Source organism: Carassius auratus, chromosome 23 (genome assembly GCF_003368295.1).
Source record: "Carassius auratus strain Wakin chromosome 23, ASM336829v1, whole genome shotgun sequence".
Taxonomy (NCBI): domain Eukaryota; kingdom Metazoa; phylum Chordata; class Actinopteri; order Cypriniformes; family Cyprinidae; genus Carassius; species Carassius auratus.
Genome location: NC_039265.1, coordinates 18,208,123 through 18,228,016, shown reverse-complemented (window position 1 = coordinate 18,228,016; position 19,894 = coordinate 18,208,123). Strand labels below are relative to the sequence as shown.

Here is a 19,894-nt window from a genome sequence, read left to right as displayed (position 1 = left end):
TGACTTATACTTACAAAAATTCTAAATATATTTGAGTTATACTCCTAGAATCTGTGTTTTCATTATTATACTGTAGAGGGCGCTAGTACACATCTTTTGCACAGAATTTCCAAAAAAAACACAAGTAAAGAAGAAAAAAGAAACACCAGATACTAACACATGTAACATTATCATTTGACTTGAAACAGCATCAAAACTGTAACGTTATTAAATAAAATGACCGATGAAGAGGTAATAATTAAAGTCAAGCTTTCAAAATGTCATTTCTTTTTTTAATGAAACACATTAAAGTGTTTAAAAAGGTGTAAAATCTGACATTGGTTTGCAAAGTGCTACCATTGGGGTACACAGGTGAAGCACCCCTTGTTTACATTATTCCTTATTTATTTGCTGTGGAGATAAAAGTATGTGCTAAAATAATATAAATATATTTGAAAATAAAGTGCTTGGAAATTAAAATGCACGCAAACATTTATGTAAATAGTATAACGTAAATATATTTGTGTCTGTGAGTATATGCAATATTTCTTATTAATGTAGTAGCCTAATTTTTTCTGTTTGACTATTGTAATCATTGATAATATAGGCTATTAAAAGTTTTAGCTAATACTTTAATATGCATCTCAAGTCAAAGCGTATTTTAGGATTAAACCGTGGTAGAATATTGAATATTTTACAGTGTTTGTCATGTTAAAATTCTTCACAATGTGTTTTTAATGCACAGGAAATTCAAATTTGTCATTATTTGGTTGCAAATTTTCACTAGGTTTTCTCAGCGCTGCTCAGGATGGACCAATCACAGTGGATTCTGATTACTTCAGAAATTAAAAAATAAAAAACTATATTATTTATACATTTCCAAAACTAAATTAATATATTTATGCACAAAAAAACGAATCCTTCAAATTAATATATTAGAAAGATTATACTTGTTTCCTAATATAAACTTCTGTAATAAGAAAAAACGTCTTGAAATTTGAACCCGGGTCAATGGAGAACCGGCGCTCTGAGCCATAGAGCGCCCTCTGCTGGAATAAAGACAGTTATTGTCTCGAGCGGAAGAGCTGATTTCAGATCAGCGTCTTTGGTGACGTATTGACGTGAAGATGGCGGAAGTTCGTTCTTGATCTAAACCTGAGTCGCTCTGTACGGATTGTCTTATAAACTCTTTGAAGTCGGATCGTTTCGGCTTCACATCTCACATCTGACCCGCTGATATATTCGGGTAAGCGATGACCAGCTGATTGAGACTGTGTGCTGTAGTTTACTGTCTAATACGCGCTTATGTGTTATGTGGATTGCGTTATAGTGACACTGAGTCGTGTCGACAGCTCGCCCAATCACGTTGACTGTTTGTATCTCAAATAAATAGCTCTGTTTTGACAACGAGACTCAAAGGGAATCAAAAACATGTGCCTGAATATGTGTCGGAGCGTCTGTTGTTTACTGATTGTGTTCGGGTCATGTATGAACACATGTCGCATGTTAATTCTGTCATCTCGTTCAGCTTGAGTTTGATCTTGGCTTTGGTTTCCGCTGATTTAATGATATCAATATTTCCTACCTAAAGGGGTTTGTGCTGAAGCTGCTCAAGTGATATCCATCAACATTTACCAAAATACCGCGGTAAAAATGGTTTATGCACCCAAAAATTAGCTACTGGAGTTTTGTTACGTGTTATTAACCACAGCTATCATCGAAAACATAATGGTATATAATGATATATACCATGATAATACTGTGGTATTGTACTGCTATGGTACATATAATGCACTTTTGTAAGTTAAGAGAGAAAAAAGTAACACAGTAACTAATTATCATGGTAATATTGTGGTATTATTTAAATTACCTCGGAATTTAATTTGAATATCATGGTGTTTTAATCAAGTCCATGACCCAGTCATTACCAAATAATATACTTAACTATACCATGGTATCACTATAGCCAAGTGTTATTTTGTAAAGGCATGAAAGCTGCTTAAAAGAAAAGGAATTGCTGATTTATAGGAGTTTACACTACTAGCAATGATTATCATAACTGGTATTTTGGATGAAACTATTACTAGTATAGAAATCTGGTGTATCTGTTTTATGTTGATCTGAATTTGTGTCGAAGAAAAGGCTGTGTAGAGTTCAGTGTTTGTCAGTTTTATGGCTGTGACTGTGTTTAATATAGTGATTTCGATCTGATGGGTTTTTTTGTTACCGTATGATTCATCAATCACATTAAAATGCATGTTAACTGGAGGAGACGCCAATAAAAAATTGACAGTCAGTAACAGTTTTATGAGTAATCATTACTTGTAATAACACATTTCTTATAAATTTGTAATGAAATAACTTTTCAGTTATGTAACGCAAATTACTTTTTTTTTTTTTTTCTGTTTATTCCGTGTGAGTGAAATTGAGAGTAAGGTACCGAGGCACTTCCTTCAGCCTCAGGCTTATTTCAATTATTGTACTCATTTCACTTTTGGTGTGAAAGGGCCTTTGCGTTTGCGACAAACAGTGTTTGGGTAATGCATTTTAAGTAATCAAAGTAACGTATTCAGATAACTTTTTTCAAGTAAGTAGTAAGGTGGCACATTACTTCTTAATTTACAAGAATATATTTTTCTAAAAAGTAACCCCAGTTACGTTGTTTTCCCACTTACTGACTGACAAGTCTCCTGTCCCCATATCGGGAGAAATCATAAGTACAGAGGCGTTGTGTTGCGCTGTGTCAAAGTGCGTTAACGAATGTGCATTAATTCATCCCACTCTGAAAAAAAACCTAAAAACTGATTTAGTGTTCATAAAAATTTATTAAACAGTGTAATGCAAACTCAGAATAAGACGCCGACCTGAAATAATTAAATATGTTAAATAACACAAATGTATCTAATCCTATTTTATTAACAAATGTCTTTTCCGCTGACCTTCTGATAATCCAGTTGAACCAATACTAATAAGCAAAAATTACTGTAAATAAACTAACAATTGTGCTTCATTGTTTTTTTTTTTTGTGCTGAAGAGTGTTGAACCTTCTTCTCCTGTGTTCTACTCTACAGACGTTAATTTACTTTTCCTTCAGCATGAGGTTTATTCATTACACTTTTTGGTGTGACTGTGCTAATGTATTTGCTATAAATAGAACTTCTAATATTAAAGACAATCAAGCCCTGCTCATATTTAAAATATAACGCGAAAGTAACGCAAACATAACTCATCACTTTCCATAAAAAGTAACTAAGTAACATAATTACTTACTTTTTTAGGGAGTAACGCATTATTGTAATGCATTACTTTTAAAAGTAACTTTCCCCAACACTGGCCACAAATATAACTTTTATTTTTTTTGTTATTACTTTCCGTAAAAGGTGATGCAGTTAATTACTGTTTATGGAGTAATACAATATTGTAATGCATGACTTTTAAAAGTAGCTTTCCCCAACACTGGTTTGTAGTTACTAACAATAAGTATTTAAAAGTATCATGGTATCTCTTTTGAACATGGTTATAACGTTTGATTGTAAAATTTGAGTATTGATTTGATCATACAGTAATGATACAGTATTCTTGAACATCTTAAATAATGAAAGTAATTGACAGCGATTATTGATTAATCAGATCACCTCACATTTCTGTGGACAAAACACAGTTTAGATATAGTGAAAGATAGAGACTATATGTATTGAACAAAAATCTTGCATGCTTACCCGATTAATCGAGTAAATAATTGACAGATTAAACGATTACCAAAATAAACGTATTTTGCAAATGTATATTCGGTTATATAATGCCGTCACAATCAAATATTCCAGACAGCCATGTGGTAAATAAAAGTAATATGATATTATCATTTCATACCATCACTGTACCACACTGCAGTGAATAATTAAATTAATCGACAACATTATCGATTAATCAGACCACATCACGTTACAGAAGTGAATAGCTCACATCTATGGACAAACGAACATTAAATACAACAGAAGACTGAGACTATATAAATAAAATTAGGACAGCTCGCCCGATTAATCGAGTAAATAATCGACAGATTAATCGGTTACCAAAATAACTGTTTGCAGATTATTTATAGATTTGGTTATAATATTCCAGAACAGCCATGTGATAAATGATATGAATGTATCACGGCCGCAGTATTCTTTCGTTAAGAGTATTGTTGAGTTTTGAAGATATTAATAGAAGTTTGTGAGTTACGTTTTGTGTTTCTAGTGTGTTCTGGGTGGGTGCCAGGTGGTTAATCTTTCTGATATACTCAGTCTCCAGATATATCTCGGTTCTTTTGTGTGTGTGTTTTTTTTGTCCGTTTTATCGCCACAAACACTCCCTCCATCTGACAGATAGCCCCGCCCCCAAACTCACGCGATTGGTGGAGTCCGAACTTACGTTGAGTATCTCTATCAAACAGATTGACGTTGTGAAAGGGTGTTTGACTCTTCAATGATTACCTCATAGTGACTGAACATTAAACTGACAGCAGATTGTGTCGATGTTAGAGACGACGCAGAAGCTTGTGACTCGTCTTTGGTTTTCCTGTTTGGATTCTCTCTCCTGGCTGAGTGACATTTAGATTATGAAGGAACAAGTCTGTCATAATCTCTAACCTAGAAGCTTATCAGTGCCATTTGCAAAGCTTTAGCTGTTGTTTTTTTGTCTTTGTCTGTGTCGTCTGCGCTGGTCTTTCCTCAGGGCTGTTATTGTGGCTCGACACGCGATCAGCGATGAATAATTAACCCTGAGATCAGCTCGAGTGAAAGTTTATTCAGATCTTTCTCTGATCTCTCTCTCTCTCTAAGCGTCTCGGTTTGATTGTGACGTAACTGGAGGAGAAGTCACCGAGCACAGCGTCTGTTCTCTGGGATCTCCTTACAACAGGAAACAGAGGAACACTTTCATAGCTATGAAAGACCAATCTATTTTTGCTCTTCTCAAAAGATTTTGAAGTCGATGTGGATTGTTTTCATCATTTACTGCTGTTTGGAATATATGGTGAGCTCGATTCGTGCTTTTCAGGTCCTCTGTCATGCTGGATTAGTCGTGTATTTGTTGGAAAAATTGCATAATTTTTTTACTGTCTCGTCACAGTCATCCAATCTGACCTAGTTTACCTGGAAACTTTTTAGCTAGGTTTTTACTGTGCATTAAATATTTTAAATCTGCTTGGCGAAAGTTCTCTGAATGCAAATAAATCTTAATATTATGTGTTATATAAAAATCAAAAACCAGGGCTGATAAATACTTAGCAATTGACATTATAAAATAATGTTTAAATTGGCAAGGATGTGTTAAATTGCTTTAAAAGTAACATTAAAGGTGTTAATAAAGTTACAAAAAGAATCCCATTTAAAATAAACGTTCTGTTCATCTAAATATATTCTAAAACAACATGTTTCCACAAAAATATGAAGCAGCACAACTGTTTAAAACATTGATAATAATCAGAAATGTTTCTTGAGCAGCAAATCAGCATATTTTCATGATTTCTGAAGATCATGTGACATTGAAGACTGGAGCAGTGATGCTGAAAATACAGATTTGATCACAGAAATAAATTACATTTTACAATATATTCACATAGAAAGCAGTTATTTTAAATAGTAAAAATATTAAACAATTTTACAGTTTTTACTGTATTTTTAATCAAATAAATGGGAAGCACAAGAGACTTCTTTCGAAAACATTAAAACTTTTGCTTACATGGGATTTTTCATATATATCTCGTTCGCCTGTATAAAAAGTAGTGTACAAGTTCTTTACAAGTTTCAACTTAGTCTAACTCTAACCACAAGTCTAAGCCTGATTTGTGTGTGTGTGTGTCTGTGTGTGTGTGTGTGTGAGATTCATGCCATCAGATCTTTGCTAGATTAATGTTGAACCTCAACAAGCAGAACTGTACTTTGCTTTGTTTGCCACGCAGCTAGATAATGTCTTAAGAATGCACTGATGTGTGTGTGAACATGCCTCAGTGTGTTACGTGTTGTCTGGTGTGTTTTTGTGCTTGCAGGTCTCCGTGTAGCGGTGTGTCATGGCCAGCAGTGTTGCTAAAGCAGGTCCTGCTAATGGCCTCCCAATGAAGGCGCAGCTGCAGATCATGGGTACGTTTGCATATTCATCTGATGGGACATTCTTCCTCATCCGCTGGACTTTGATGTTCTGTCTCATTAATAATCACCAGTATTGCAATTCTGATGGTGTCACGGAGCAGTAAAAGAGCCGCGGTGAACGGGTTCAGTTTCCGCTAATAAAAGAGAACAAAAGGCCAAAAAAATCATAAAGAACATCATACACATATAAACACACATTCAGCAGTGATCTAGAACTAGAGTGTTAATAGTAAGTTAATATAATAATAATACTGTTCTAATTGTATTCATATAATTAATACTACTAATTATATACTAATATATTTTTTGTGCTTAATAAAGAAAGTTTGTGAATGTCCTAATAGTTCTCTGGTATATTAAAAGTTTCTTTCTCTGTTTGTGCTTAATGGCATCAAATTTATTTTGTTTGGTAGGATTTTGCAACTTAAAAAATTCACTTAAAGTGAATACAAATACAAACATTTTATTTTTTACGATTTTATTTAATCTCAGTTGTTTGAGTTGGCATTAACAGTTTGCTCTTGTGAACATAAGATCTCATGTTTCATAATCGGTATGAACCAGTGTTATTTAATTTATTTATTATTTAATTTAAACTAAATACTACTCGTATTTTGAATTAACTTTAATTTTTATTTTCCATTTTGGTTACATTTTTAGTAATTTTGTTATGTGCTTTTGTCATTTTTTCTTTAATTATTTTAAATTTATTTAATTATTCATTAATTTCTGTTTTAGTTTTTATTTATTTCCAGTAATTGCTTCCACTTAAACTTATTTCATTTGCCAAGGGAACATGTCTTAATTTTCACCTAATATTTAGATTTTATTTTATTTAATTTTTTTCAATTTGCAAACATATTTTAATAGATTTAGTAACTATTATAACCCTGGTAAATTTACATTTTAAAAGATATTACAGGTATGTTTCTTTTATTTTTTTTCTTTATATATTAATAGTTGTTGTGGACTTAATTTTATTATAAAAAAAAACTTTTTTATTTTCTGGATGTTTTATTAAACAATTTTGTGACCCTGGAACACAAAACCAATCTTAGGTCGCTGGGGTATATTTGTAGAAATAGTCAAAAATACGTTGTATGGGTCAAAATTATCGTTTTTTCTTTTACGCCAAAAATTATTAGGATATTAAATAAAGATCATATTTAGTCAATTTCCTACCGTAAATATATAAAAACTTAATTTTTGATTAGTAATATGACTTGCTAAGAATTCATTTGGACAACTTTAAAGGTGATTTACTCAATATTTCGATTTAAATTTTTTTCAAATAGTTATATCTCGGCCAAATATTGTCTGATCCTAACAAACCATCAAGTTTCAAGTTTATTTACCATAAAACAACTTTGGTACAAGATGTACCAAAGTGATAACTGAAATGCCACTAGGGGACCAAAAATTATCATTTAAGTTTTCTCTTCATTAAGATTGAAAGATTTCGATGCCATCCAGATTTTGATATCCTTCGTACAAGCCAACAAAGTGTCAAAGTTGTTACTATCAGAGCATTTAAGTGGCACTTAAATCTGGCTATCATCAGTGTAGAAGTGAAACGAGACTCCATGCTTCCTGAAAATAGAGCCCAAAGGGAGCATGTACAGAGAAAAAGGTGTTGGTGCAAGTATCGATCCCTGTGGGACCCCACATGGGAGGTTAGCAGCTGGTGACATGTGGATGCTTAGTCGAAAACTGAGAGCCTCCGCTCCTTTAAATAGGAACTAAACCATCTTAAAACAATTCCCGTCAAGCCCACATAGGACTCGATTCGAGCAATAAGAGTATTATGGTCTGTCAGCACCAATACAATACTATCACCCTGGTCACTTACCATATAGATATCATTTAACACCTTTAATAAAGCTGACTCAGTACTACGAAAAGTTCTGAATCCTGACTCAAATGTTTCATAGATGGAGTTTTTTTAACAAAAAAAAAAGAGTTTAATTGTAGTTGAACGACTTTTGCGAGAATCTTAGAAGGAAAAGGCAAATTAGAGACAGGCCTATAGTTAGCAGGGTCCTACTTGTTCATGTTTGAGAGCAAACCATACGTGTTTTATCATTTATTAAGCTTCCAGATGATGTATAGATCTCCGTTTTGATAAATTGACTGGTTTGGTGTTCGCAATTGTGTTTAAAAAGTGCATTTTTATGCACATTATAAAAAAACTAATCTATTTCAATGCACTGTATTTTGAAGAAAACGTTCACAGCCTTTTCACCAGTACTTCCTCCTCACAGTACCTGCTTTTCTTCATCGATGTTTAGTGAAACGTGTTTGCAAAATCCATCAGAACCCGTCATGGTGTTGCTGTGAACGTTTGTTCTTTGGGTTCGCAGTGATCTCGGCCAAACTCAAGGACAACAAGAAGAACTGGTTCGGTCCGAGTCCGTACGTGGAGGTGTGTGTGGACGGCCAGACCAAAAAGACGGAGAGATGCAACAACACACACTCGCCCAAATGGAAGCAGTCATTCACTGTGTGAGTTTCCAGGCTCTAGTAGTTCCTCAGATGCACATTGTCATTCAGCTCAATTCTCTATTAAACTGCTTTCATCTTCTTGATGTGAAGTGATGGTTAGTGACGTCAGAACTGACTGTGGACTCTATTATTTGCGTTGTTTGCTAAGCCAAGCGGTTGAGTGTGTGTGTGTGTGTGTTTTGTCCGTCAGGATCGTGACTCCGTTCAGCAAGCTGATCTTCCGTGTTTGGAGTTACCAGACGCTGAAGTCGGACGTTCTGCTGGGTTTGGCCACCCTCGACATCAGCGAGACGCTCAAATCAAATGACATGAAGAGTGAGTGTATTTGCTCTGCCGCTTTAACCAGAGGAGCCAGATTACAAATGGAAAATTACGGCATCTACAAGAATACAAGTCTCTCTAAGTCATCATTTCTGTTGTCTACATGCTGCTTGGATGTAACATCCATTTACCATGTTTATTAGCTCTGACAGGAATTATAATATTGGACTGACTAGATGTTTGTTTTAAATATGAACTTTAAAATGTTACAATACATTTTTTTTTATAATTTATATAATTGCATAATATAAGTGATTAAATGATGTGTAATTTATGTAATATTAATCTAAGAATATATGTGTACGTGTTTATATTTTAAATATGAATTGAAATTGTTATAATTAAAAATAAAAAATGTTTATAATTTATGTAATTGCATAATATAAGTGATTCAATTATATGTAATTTATTTAATATAAATCTAAGAATATATGTGTACATGTTTGTTTTAAATATGAATTTAAATAGTTCTTATACAATTTTTTAAATATTTGTAATTTATATTATTGTATAAGTAATTAATATATATATATATATATATATATATATATATATATATATATATATATCTCTAAGAATATAATAACAATAATACAACAGAAGTTAGACAGACAAGGTTTTTTAAATATTATGATATTTTGATTGTATAATATAATTTTTATAAGTTCAATATATAGATATGTTAATAAAAATAGTCTAAAAATAAACTTTAAAAATAAAAAAATAATATTATGCTTTATTTTAAAAATAATTTATACTATACAATTTACATTTAAATAATTGTTACATATAAATTATTGTGTTATATAATTGGTTATATATTATTTAAAAAATCTGAAAATAATTTATAAAATGTAAATTGATTTAATTGTAGAATATGAATGCAGTATTATATTTATATAATTATATATAATATTATATAATTATATACATTAAATAAATAAACTTTTTATATTATTATATTAGTATTATATTAAAATACTATATATTATATTTAAAAATATATATTTTTATAAACATTCAATAATTTAAATGTAAAAATATAAATAGGATTTGTTTTATAAAATCTTTTTTCCTCATTTACTTCGTTTCCAGCAGTTGAGTGCCATGTGTTGTTTGTAGTTTCTGACCCTCTTCTCTGTGGTTCAGTCTGTGAGGTGGTGAAGACGCTGCAGCTGTGCGCAGACAGAGATCAGGCTGAGACCATCGGAGATCTCTCCGTGTGTTTGGACGGTCTGCAGGTCGATCCTGAAATGTTCCAGTCAGCCGAGGCCCTCAACCAGAGTCAGTCGCTCCAGTCATTTCAATAACACTGCTACTTTCATATTTTACACTAAAATGTGCACTAATGACTAATGACATTGTTTTACAGATACTTTAAACGGGGCATCTGAGCTTGATGACGACTCGAGCAGAAGGTATCTTCATATTTGCTATTAAATAACTATCAAAGGGAAAGTGCAAATGAAAGTTTATTTTATAGTGATTGTAGCTATATGTGCCTTTTGGAATACTGCATACAAAAAAAAAAAAAAAAAAAAACTGGGTGGAATTGCCAAGTTGCACATAAATCCTAAAAATGCACAGAAAAAAATGCATGTGCACAGTTGAGTTGGAAAAATTTTATCCGATAAAAAAAAATGCACATAGACTACGATGGAAACACATTTACGGAATAAATTGTGTTGAAATGCCTGAAAAAAGTCTGTCATTAAAGTATATCTGTATTAATTTTTTCTGAAAGCAATGACTGCATTAATTGTGTTACGTCTGCTCTCTCTGAGGCGCAGGTCATTTATTATAGTTTTCTCAGAGATATTTAATGCCAGTTTGTCAGGATGTGACAGTTTTGTTCCCTTCTTTTCATTGGATGATTATTTCGCAAATGTTTTATTTGATATTCCAGTTTTGTGCATATGTTAAATTCGCATCTTTGGATGGAAACACTGCTTGTGCCAACATTCGTTTGATTTTAACAAAAAAAATGAAGCGAGGCTGTGATTGGTTGAGGAATGTCACATGACTCATGCATGGTTTTGAGCCGAACATCTCCACCTGATGTCCTGTCTCTTTCTCTGGAGAAGCAGAGATCCGTCTCCATCGGTCACAGACGGTCAGGAGCAGCCGTCGGCTCCTAATGGACGTGTGAACGGCATGGACTCTCCTTCAGCATCATCCAGAGGGTCACGACCCCAGAGACCCCCGCGACCCTCGCGACCTCCGCCGCCGACCCCACGCAGACCCACGTCCTCCCCAGGTCAGACACGTTCAGTTAAAGCATTTAGTTGTTTAATACTCTACTTTTTCATATTGAAACATGTTGGATCAACACACAAAGTCAGAAAGAAAAAAAAAAAAAAATATATATATATATATATATATATATATATATATATATATATATATATATATATATATATATATATATATTATCAGGGCTTATTTATTTTTAAATCAGCATTAGCAGATAATGAATCTTTTATGGTCTATTAACAGAAGTATATAATTTAAATGTTTTGAATTAATTATTGCATTAATTTTTAATTAATTATTGCAATAATTGTTGGTAAATATTATATCAAATAAATGTTTAATTTTCTGATTGTATTACTGTACATCATGTATACCCACTACTGCTTCTGAAAGAAGTCTCACCGAGGCTGCATTTATTTGATAAAAAAATACAGTAAAAACTGTAAAATTGTAAAACATTTTAGCAACTTAAAACAGCTGTGTTCTATGTGAATATCGGTTAAAATTAAATTTATTTCTGTGATCAAAGCTGTATTTTCAGCATAATTTTTTTCAGCATCATACTTGTTTTCAGTGTCCTTCAGAAATCATTCTAATGTGATGATTTGCCACTCAAGAGACATTTTTAATTCAGTTCACCGATTCATAGAATGTTCAAAAGAACATCATTCATTTATAATAGAAATTGATGCAAACAGAATAAAAACTATAATTTTTTTTGTATTAAAGTATGCATGTTTTTGTCTATTTGCTCTGCATTTTTATTGGTTGTTGAAATAAAATGAGTGAAATTAGAAGATGGTGGTGAATGTTTCCCTCTCTTTGCAGCTTCCTCCACCGGCTCGTTTCCTGATGGCAGCGATTCGTCCCGTTCAGACACCCCGGTTCGGAATCCCACCAGAGGCGGAGCTCCAGACTATAGCCCCGCCCCCACCGTGGAGCAGCCTGGCAGGACGTCCCTCAGCATAGTCCCCGCCCCCAGCAGGATTCCTAGCATGGTCAACCCCTGTCCGCTGCCGCAAGGGTACGTCAGTAAACAGAAGCGCCGGTTCCTCCTTACATCACTTCCCCAATTTAAAAATTGTTTGTCAACAGAAAATACATGCTTTTTTTTCCTAACATTTAAAGACACAGTACGTAAGATTTTCTTTTAATGAAAGATCAGTGCCAATATGTTTCGCTCACTAACTGTAGTGTGTGTGTGTGTGTGTGTGTGTGTGTGTGTAGTTGGGAGCAGCGGGTCGATCAGAACGGCCGTGTGTATTATGTTGACCATGTGGAAAAGATAACCGCGTGGGAGAGACCAGAGCCTCTGCCGACGGGGTAAGAAACCCTCCTCTGTCACTGAATTACTGGACACACCCTTAGAAGAATGTACGATGCATACTTGTAATACATTTAAACTGTAACACAGACTCCGTAATAGTTCAGGAAGGTTTTATATTGTAACACAAGATCTCATTTATTAGAGAGTTGCTCTTTCACACATTCTAACTTTTCTGAAATATATAGTAAAGAAAACAACTGCTAAATGATTTAAGAACATGTCCAGGTCATATTTCAACACAGAGGAAGTGACATTTTGCAGCTTATTTGTTTTAGGACCACCTTTTCTGCGCTGTGAATAGAGATGTGCACTAGTACTAGATTACTGACAAAACAGTATATGACTGATTAGTTTGTGTGCTACCTGAATATCATTTCTACTGATCATCCTGTACTTAGGCTGGTTTTTCAATGGAAGGTTATGTTTGCTGTGGAATAAAAGATACAGGTTGTTTCAGTGGTTTACCTCACAATTGTAACTTTTGATAAATATTGTGACTTTTTGTCTTGCATATACAAGTTTATATTTCACAATCCGAACATGCATTTTTAGAAATGTAAGTTTAGGTCTTTCAATTCACATTTTTTTCCCCCTCACAGTTCTGATTTTGTTTTTCACAATTCTTGACGTTTTTTTCGTGCCTTTTCTTTTGCAATTGCAATCTCACAGTTTGGACTTCTCAGAAACGTGAGTTTAGATCTCACAATTTTAACAATTTTAAACGTCTTTCTCGCAATTCTGAATTTAAATCTTGTGTTTATTTATTTTTGTTAAATTAATTAAATTAGTTTTTCACCATTTTTAAATTTTTCTCGCAATTGCAAATTTATATTGCACAATTCTGACTTTTTTCTATCAATTTTGAATTTAAAACTTGTATTTTATTTCATTTATTTTTGCAATTGCGAGTTGCTCTCAATCGCACAATTTAGACTTCTCAGAAAAATGTGAGTATGGATCTAACAATTCTGACTATTTTTCATAATTAAATTTTTTTTTCTCTTAATTGCAAATTTATGTCGCGCAGTTCTGATTTTAAATCTTGCATTTTTTTGCAATTGCAAGTTTCTCACAATCGCACAATTTAGACTTCTCAGAAATGTGAATGTAGATCTCGCAATTCCGTTTTTTTTTTCTTGCGCGATTTTAACGTCTTCTCACAATTCCGTTTTTTTTTCTTGCGATTACGAGTTTGTCTCGCAATCCTGAGTTTATATCCAGCAGTTGAAAAGATTTTAGAATTTGCACTCAGTTGCCATTACCTTTTTTTATTGTTGTTGTTTTAATGCCACATTTCTTAGAAGGTATTATAAATACTATTCAGAATAGTGTAAAATGTTGAAATCGGACTTCTCAAACGGACTTCTCTCTCTTGTAGCTGGGAGCGGCGTGTGGACCCGATGGGCCGGGTGTATTTTGTGGACCACATTAGCAGAACCACCACGTGGCAGCGCCCCACGATGGAGACGGTGCGAAACTACGAGCAATGGCAGCACCAGCGCAGTCAGCTGCAGGGAGCCATGCAGCAGTTCAACCAAAGATTCATCATCGGGGTGAGGAAACTAAACACATGCATCTGTCTTCATATTTTAACACATACACACAGTTAGCCATGATGTTCTCCTGTTGCTGCAGGATCAGATTTCAGCCGCCCAGAATAAGGAGTTTGACCCGCTGGGACCTCTGCCACACGGATGGGGTGAGAGAGAGAGAGACAAACTTTCCTTTCATTGCATGCTCTAGAACTGTACCCTCTTCTGTAATATGCTGGACTAGCAGCTACTTTATATTGTTCTGGTAACCTTGTTATCTGCACCTGCGAAGCAGCACTAAAATTAGCCGGTGCATCCTTCAATGTCCCACTTTAAGAAATGAGAAGCGCTTGCTAGTGCTAGTGAAAATAGCTCAAATGTTAAAAATAGCTCTGAGAGAGAGATTGCAAAAGCTTAATCACATCTCGTCTCCATTATTTCTTACTTTCCTCCTGGTGTCTCCTTCTGTCTCGCTCTCAGAGAAGAGAACGGACTCTAATGGCAGAGTTTACTTCGTTCATCACACGACCAGAACGACGCAGTGGGAGGATCCGCGCACACAAGGGTCAGAGCCTCCGTCTGTTTTTCCTTTTAATGCATATCTACAGAGACTTTTACATGAATCGGTTGTGCTTAAGAAAAATCAGTTTTGGAGAAGTTTTTCTTTACATCTTCAGTCTAACGAATGCACGTTTTTTAGTACTGAGGCGCAATACAGTGTTGATTCAAATGAGTAATTATTACCCAGCTCCTCGAGTGATGCTCATGGCTCGGTCTCTGTGTTGTGCAGTTTGCTGAATGAGAAACCCCTCCCCGAAGGATGGGAGATGAGGTTTACGGTCGATGGCACCCCTTACTTCGTAGATCACACCCGGAGAACCACCACTTACATCGACCCCCGGACTGGGAAATCCTCTCTGTAAGTGCAAACACGCACCCGGACGGGTCTAGATAATGCAGTTCTGCATGGATTCCCAGCACTGCATTATAATATCAGCAGCAGTTCACGAACACGTTATCATGTCGGCAGTAGAGCAGTGTTTATGGTTGCATTATGATGTCAGCATCCGTTCAGTATCACACTGATGTTATCAGCAGTGCAGCATTCACAGTTGCATTATGATGTCAGCAGCAGCGCAGCTTTCTTTTCTTATGTTTTTGAAATGATAATGTATAAATCACCTTGACACTGTTCCGAGGAATCTCTTGTTTTGCTCAGTTTGGTTCAGCTTACAGACGCACGGTGATCTCGTTCATCTTTACTTGCATAACAGGAAAAACAGGTTTCAGGAGTGAAACCGCATTCGATTATAACCTTCGGTGATGACTCTGCTCGGAGAATGCAAACACGCCTCTCTCAGAATGTGTGTATTAATCCACATCAAGTGTTTTGAAGACACAAAGCCATCCTCGACGTCAGAGGAATGTGAGACGTGCTGCTGATGTCAGAATAGTCTCGACAAACAAACTTCTGCTCTGCGTGTTACCCGTCACGAGCGTCAGATTAAATCTTTAGGACATATAGATGCGACTTTTTTTAGGGTGTTTTCACCATCAGCTGTTCTGAGCGCAGTTAAGAAGTAATCAGTAATGATTAGCATGCACAGCCGTTTAAGTGATTGATGAACAATATTATTAGATTTAGTCCTGAACCAAATATGATGCAGTTTTACGTTATACTGTGTTTGCATTATAAACCGTTTCACACTTTCCTTCCCTCCAGTGAGAACGGCCCTCAGATCACATACGTACGAGACTTCAAAGCCAAAGTGCAATACTTCAGATTCTGGTGTCAGGTGAGGATTCATGCTCCAGTTGTGTTTTTATGGATGGAGAAATTATGAAGCGTTAAAGAACGAACATCAGAAGTTCATCAGAACAATATTAAAGGAATAGTTCCCCCTAAAAAGATGTATTCGCTTTTAATGGATGCTCTGCAGTGAATGGGTGCCGTCAGAATAAGAGTCCAAACAGCTGTGATGTTTTTTATCAGCTTTCATTCTGACGGCACCCATTCACTGCAGAGGATCTGTTGGTGAGCAAGTGATGCAATGCTACATTTCTCCAAATCTGATGAAGAAACAAACTCACTCATGTACATCTTTTATGACCTTAAGCAAAAGTTTTCAAAATGGATATTATGAAATCTTCAGTTATTGATTGTTTTGAATTTTTCGTTACAGCAATTAGCAGTGCCACAGCACATAAAGATCACCGTCAGCCGCAAAACGCTGTTTGAAGACTCGTTCCAGCAGGTAACCCATGACTGATGTAAAACTGTGGTGTTTTTCTGCTAGTAGCTGCAGCATTTAACAGCCAGATCCGAGACTTGTCTTTAAACGCCTGTGACGTCCTCATGGTCCGGAGTCTCTGAAGATATGAACTGACGTTGTTCTGGTGTCTCTCTGCAGATCATGAGCTTCAACGCTCAGGATCTCCGGCGCAGGCTGTGGATCATCTTCCCCGGGGAGGAGGGGCTTGACTATGGAGGCGTGGCCAGGCAAGCTTCAGATTTCTCTCTTTCTGGAGAATAAAGAGCAGATCAAAACTGTCTAGAGCAGCGCTACACGATATATCAACATATGCATTACTGCCATGGTCAAACTGAAGGCAAATTGATTAAATAAATGTGCTCTGAAACAATCAGCACACACTTTTATTGCTGGCAATCTTTCAAAATAAAAGCACATTTGTTTAAAGTCCAAAAAAAATCTAGTATTGTAACATATTAGCATTGTAATTTTATTAAACGCTTAACTGTTTTTTTTTATTTTATAAGTTAATATAGTAACAATATTACAATATATTCCTTATTTTGTTGAGTATAATATTTAATAATAATAACAACAATAAAATCACAGAAACAGTGGGAATGTGCCCCATGAATTCTCAAGTGGAGATATATATATATATATATATATATATAATTTATATTTAATTTATATTTAAATATTTAAACTGTTCATATTTAAACTCTGTAGTTTAGAATAATTATTGGTTAATTAAAAAAATGTAAACTATAAATACAGACTTTATTATTAAAATGTATGTTAATTCAAATAAAATAAAATAAAAGCATATAAAAAAGTACTTCAAAAAACTATTTCACCTAGTTGTTTAGTTTAACTCAAAAATAACTAAAACTAAAATTGAAAAAATAAAAAAATTTATATATATATATATATATATATATATATATATATATATATATATATATATATGTGTATGTATTTTTTTAGAGTGTCTCAGTGATTACTAACACTGAAGTTCTCTTTATGGCTACTGAAAGAGGTTTGATTCGGTTCCTATAAAGAGTTAACTCAAATGTAAACACTCAAATGAAAGATCATTCAAGTTTATCGAGGCGTCTCCTGCTCTGATGCAGTGATTTATAGTTGTTTAGTAGTGACTTGTGTCCAGTGTGATGCTGTGAAATAAAGCGTGTGTTGTGTTTTGTGCAGGGAGTGGTTCTTCCTGTTGTCTCACGAGGTGTTGAACCCCATGTACTGTCTGTTTGAATACGCTGGCAAAGACAACTACTGCCTCCAGATAAACCCCGCCTCCTACATCAACCCCGACCACCTCAAATACTTCCGCTTCATTGGACGCTTCATCGCCATGGTAATGCTGCCTTGCCATATTTGGTCAATGTCAGATTGTGTTTTAAGCTCCTGTTTCTTAACTGGATTCGGACATTCAGGAACATTATAATGTTTAGCATTTATTCTGTGTGCTTCCTGCAGGCCTTGTTTCATGGGAAGTTCATCGATACGGGCTTCTCGCTGCCGTTCTACAAGCGCATCCTGAATAAGCCCTTGGCTCTGAAAGACCTGGAGTCCATCGACCCCGAGTTTTACAACTCGCTCATCTGGATCAAGTCAGTTTACAGCTTTACCGAGCGCATTAATATTCATTGTGGAATGCATTCAAGTCTTACAGAAGTGTATGTGGTACCATAGTACTGTAATATATACCATTAAGGCACTTTAAAGAATACCATGGTACTTTTTGGGTACTTGTTTTAAAAATAAAAAAGATATAAAATACTAAATAATATTCATGACATTTTGTAATACATTATACGAACTATATATACGTAATAAAAAAAAACTCTATATGTATATGTGTATATATATATATATATATATATATATATATATATATATATATATATATGTATATATATATATATATATATATATATATATATATATATATATATATATATATATATATATATATATATATATATATATATACAGTATTGTTCAAAATAATAGCAGTACAATGTGACTAACCAGAATAATCAAGGTTTTTCGTATATTTTTTATTGCTACGTGGCAAACAAGTTACCAGTAGGTTCAGTAGATTCTCAGAAAACAAATGAGACCCAGCATTCATGATATGCACGCTCTTAAGGCTGTGCAATTGGGCAATTAGTTGAATTAGTTGAAAGGGGTGTGTTCAAAAAAATAGCAGTGTGGCATTCAATCACTGAGGTCATCAATTTTGTGAAGAAACAGGTGTGAATAAGGTGGCCCCTATTTAAGGATGAAGCCAACACTTGTTGAACATGCATTTGAAAGCTGAGGAAAATGGGTCGTTCAAGACATTGTTCAGAAGAACAGCGTACTTTGATTAAAAAGTTGATTAGAGAGGGGAAAACCTATAAAGAGGTGCAAAAAATGATAGGCTGTTCAGCTAAAATGATCTCCAATGCCTTTAAAATGGAGAGCAAAACCAGAGAGACGTGGAAGAAAAACGGAAGACAACCATCAAAATGGATAGAAGAATAACCAGAATGGCAAAGGCTCAGCCCAATGATCACCTCCAGGATGATCAAAGACAGTCTGGAGTTACCTGTAAGTACTGTGACAGTTAGAAGACGTCTGTGTGAAGCTAATCTATTTTCAAGAATCCCCCGCAAAGTCCCTCTGTTAAAAAAAAGGCATGTGCAGAAGAGGTTACAATTTGCCAAAGAACACATCAACTGGCCTAAAGAGAAATGGAGGAACATTTTGTGGACTGATGAGAGTAAAAATTGTTCTTTTTGGGTCCAAGGGCCACAGGCAGTTTGTGAGACGACCCCCAAACTCTGAATTCAAGCCACAGTACACAGTGAAGACAGTGAAGCATGGAGGGTGCAAGCATCATGATATGGGCATGTTTCTCCTACTATGGTGTTGGGCCTATTTATCGCATACCAGGGATCATGGATCAGTTTGCATATGTTAAAATACTTTGAAGAGGTCATGTTGCCCTATGCTGAAGAGGACATGCCCTTGAAAATGGTTGTTTCAACAAGACAATGACCCAAAACACACTAGTAAACGGGCAAAGTCTTGGTTTCCAAAACCAACAAAATTAATGTTATGGAGTGGCCAGCCCAATCTCCAGACCTTAATCCAATTGAGAACTTGTGGGGTGATATCAAAAATGCTGTTTCTGAAGCAAAACCAAGAAATGTGAATGAATTGTGGAATGTTGTTAAAGAATCATGGCAGTGGAATAACAGCTGAGAGGTGGCCACAAGTTGGTTGACTCCATGCCACACAGATGTCAAGCAGTTTTAAAAAAACTGTGGTCATTACAACTAAATATCTAGTTTAGTGATTCACAGGATTGCTAAATCCCAGAAAAAAGAAAATTGTTTGTACAAAATAGTTTGAGTTTGTACAGTCAAAGGTAGACACTGCTATTTTTTTGAACACACCCCTTTCAACTAATTGCCCAATTGCACAGCCTTAAGAGCGTGCATATCATGAATGCTGGGCTTTGTTTGTTTTCTGTACAATCTACTGAACCTACTGGTAACTTGTTTGCCACGTAGCAATAAAAAATACTAAAAA

The 19,894-nt window shown here is 34.8% G+C and overlaps 1 protein-coding gene across 4 annotated transcripts in view; it reads left to right on the top strand.

Annotated features, from left to right (window-relative positions):
* Positions 1-1,089: 1,089 nt before the first annotated feature.
* Positions 1,090-19,894, top strand: part of LOC113041612 (E3 ubiquitin-protein ligase Itchy-like) — a 28,223-nt gene continuing 9,418 nt past the window's right edge. Inside the window, exons 1-19 of one of the 4 annotated variants that reach the window (XM_026200241.1) lie at positions 1,096-1,225; positions 4,803-4,995; positions 6,011-6,101; positions 8,471-8,612; positions 8,803-8,927; positions 10,083-10,217; positions 10,306-10,351; positions 11,015-11,190; positions 12,015-12,210; positions 12,414-12,509; positions 13,892-14,066; positions 14,149-14,212; positions 14,526-14,610; positions 14,836-14,964; positions 15,769-15,841; positions 16,229-16,300; positions 16,457-16,545; positions 17,507-17,666; positions 17,789-17,922. In XM_026200241.1, coding sequence (XP_026056026.1) covers positions 6,032-6,101; positions 8,471-8,612; positions 8,803-8,927; positions 10,083-10,217; positions 10,306-10,351; positions 11,015-11,190; positions 12,015-12,210; positions 12,414-12,509; positions 13,892-14,066; positions 14,149-14,212; positions 14,526-14,610; positions 14,836-14,964; positions 15,769-15,841; positions 16,229-16,300; positions 16,457-16,545; positions 17,507-17,666; positions 17,789-17,922 — 1,967 coding nt within the window. In that variant the 5' untranslated portion in view covers positions 1,096-1,225; positions 4,803-4,995; positions 6,011-6,031. Of the gene's footprint in view, positions 1,226-4,802; positions 4,996-6,010; positions 6,102-8,470; positions 8,613-8,802; positions 8,928-10,082; positions 10,218-10,305; positions 10,352-11,014; positions 11,191-12,014; positions 12,211-12,413; positions 12,510-13,891; positions 14,067-14,148; positions 14,213-14,525; positions 14,611-14,835; positions 14,965-15,768; positions 15,842-16,228; positions 16,301-16,456; positions 16,546-17,506; positions 17,667-17,788; positions 17,923-19,894 lie in introns of all 4 variants that reach the window. The other 3 variants (XM_026200243.1, XM_026200242.1, XM_026200240.1) reach the window with 3 other exon arrangements.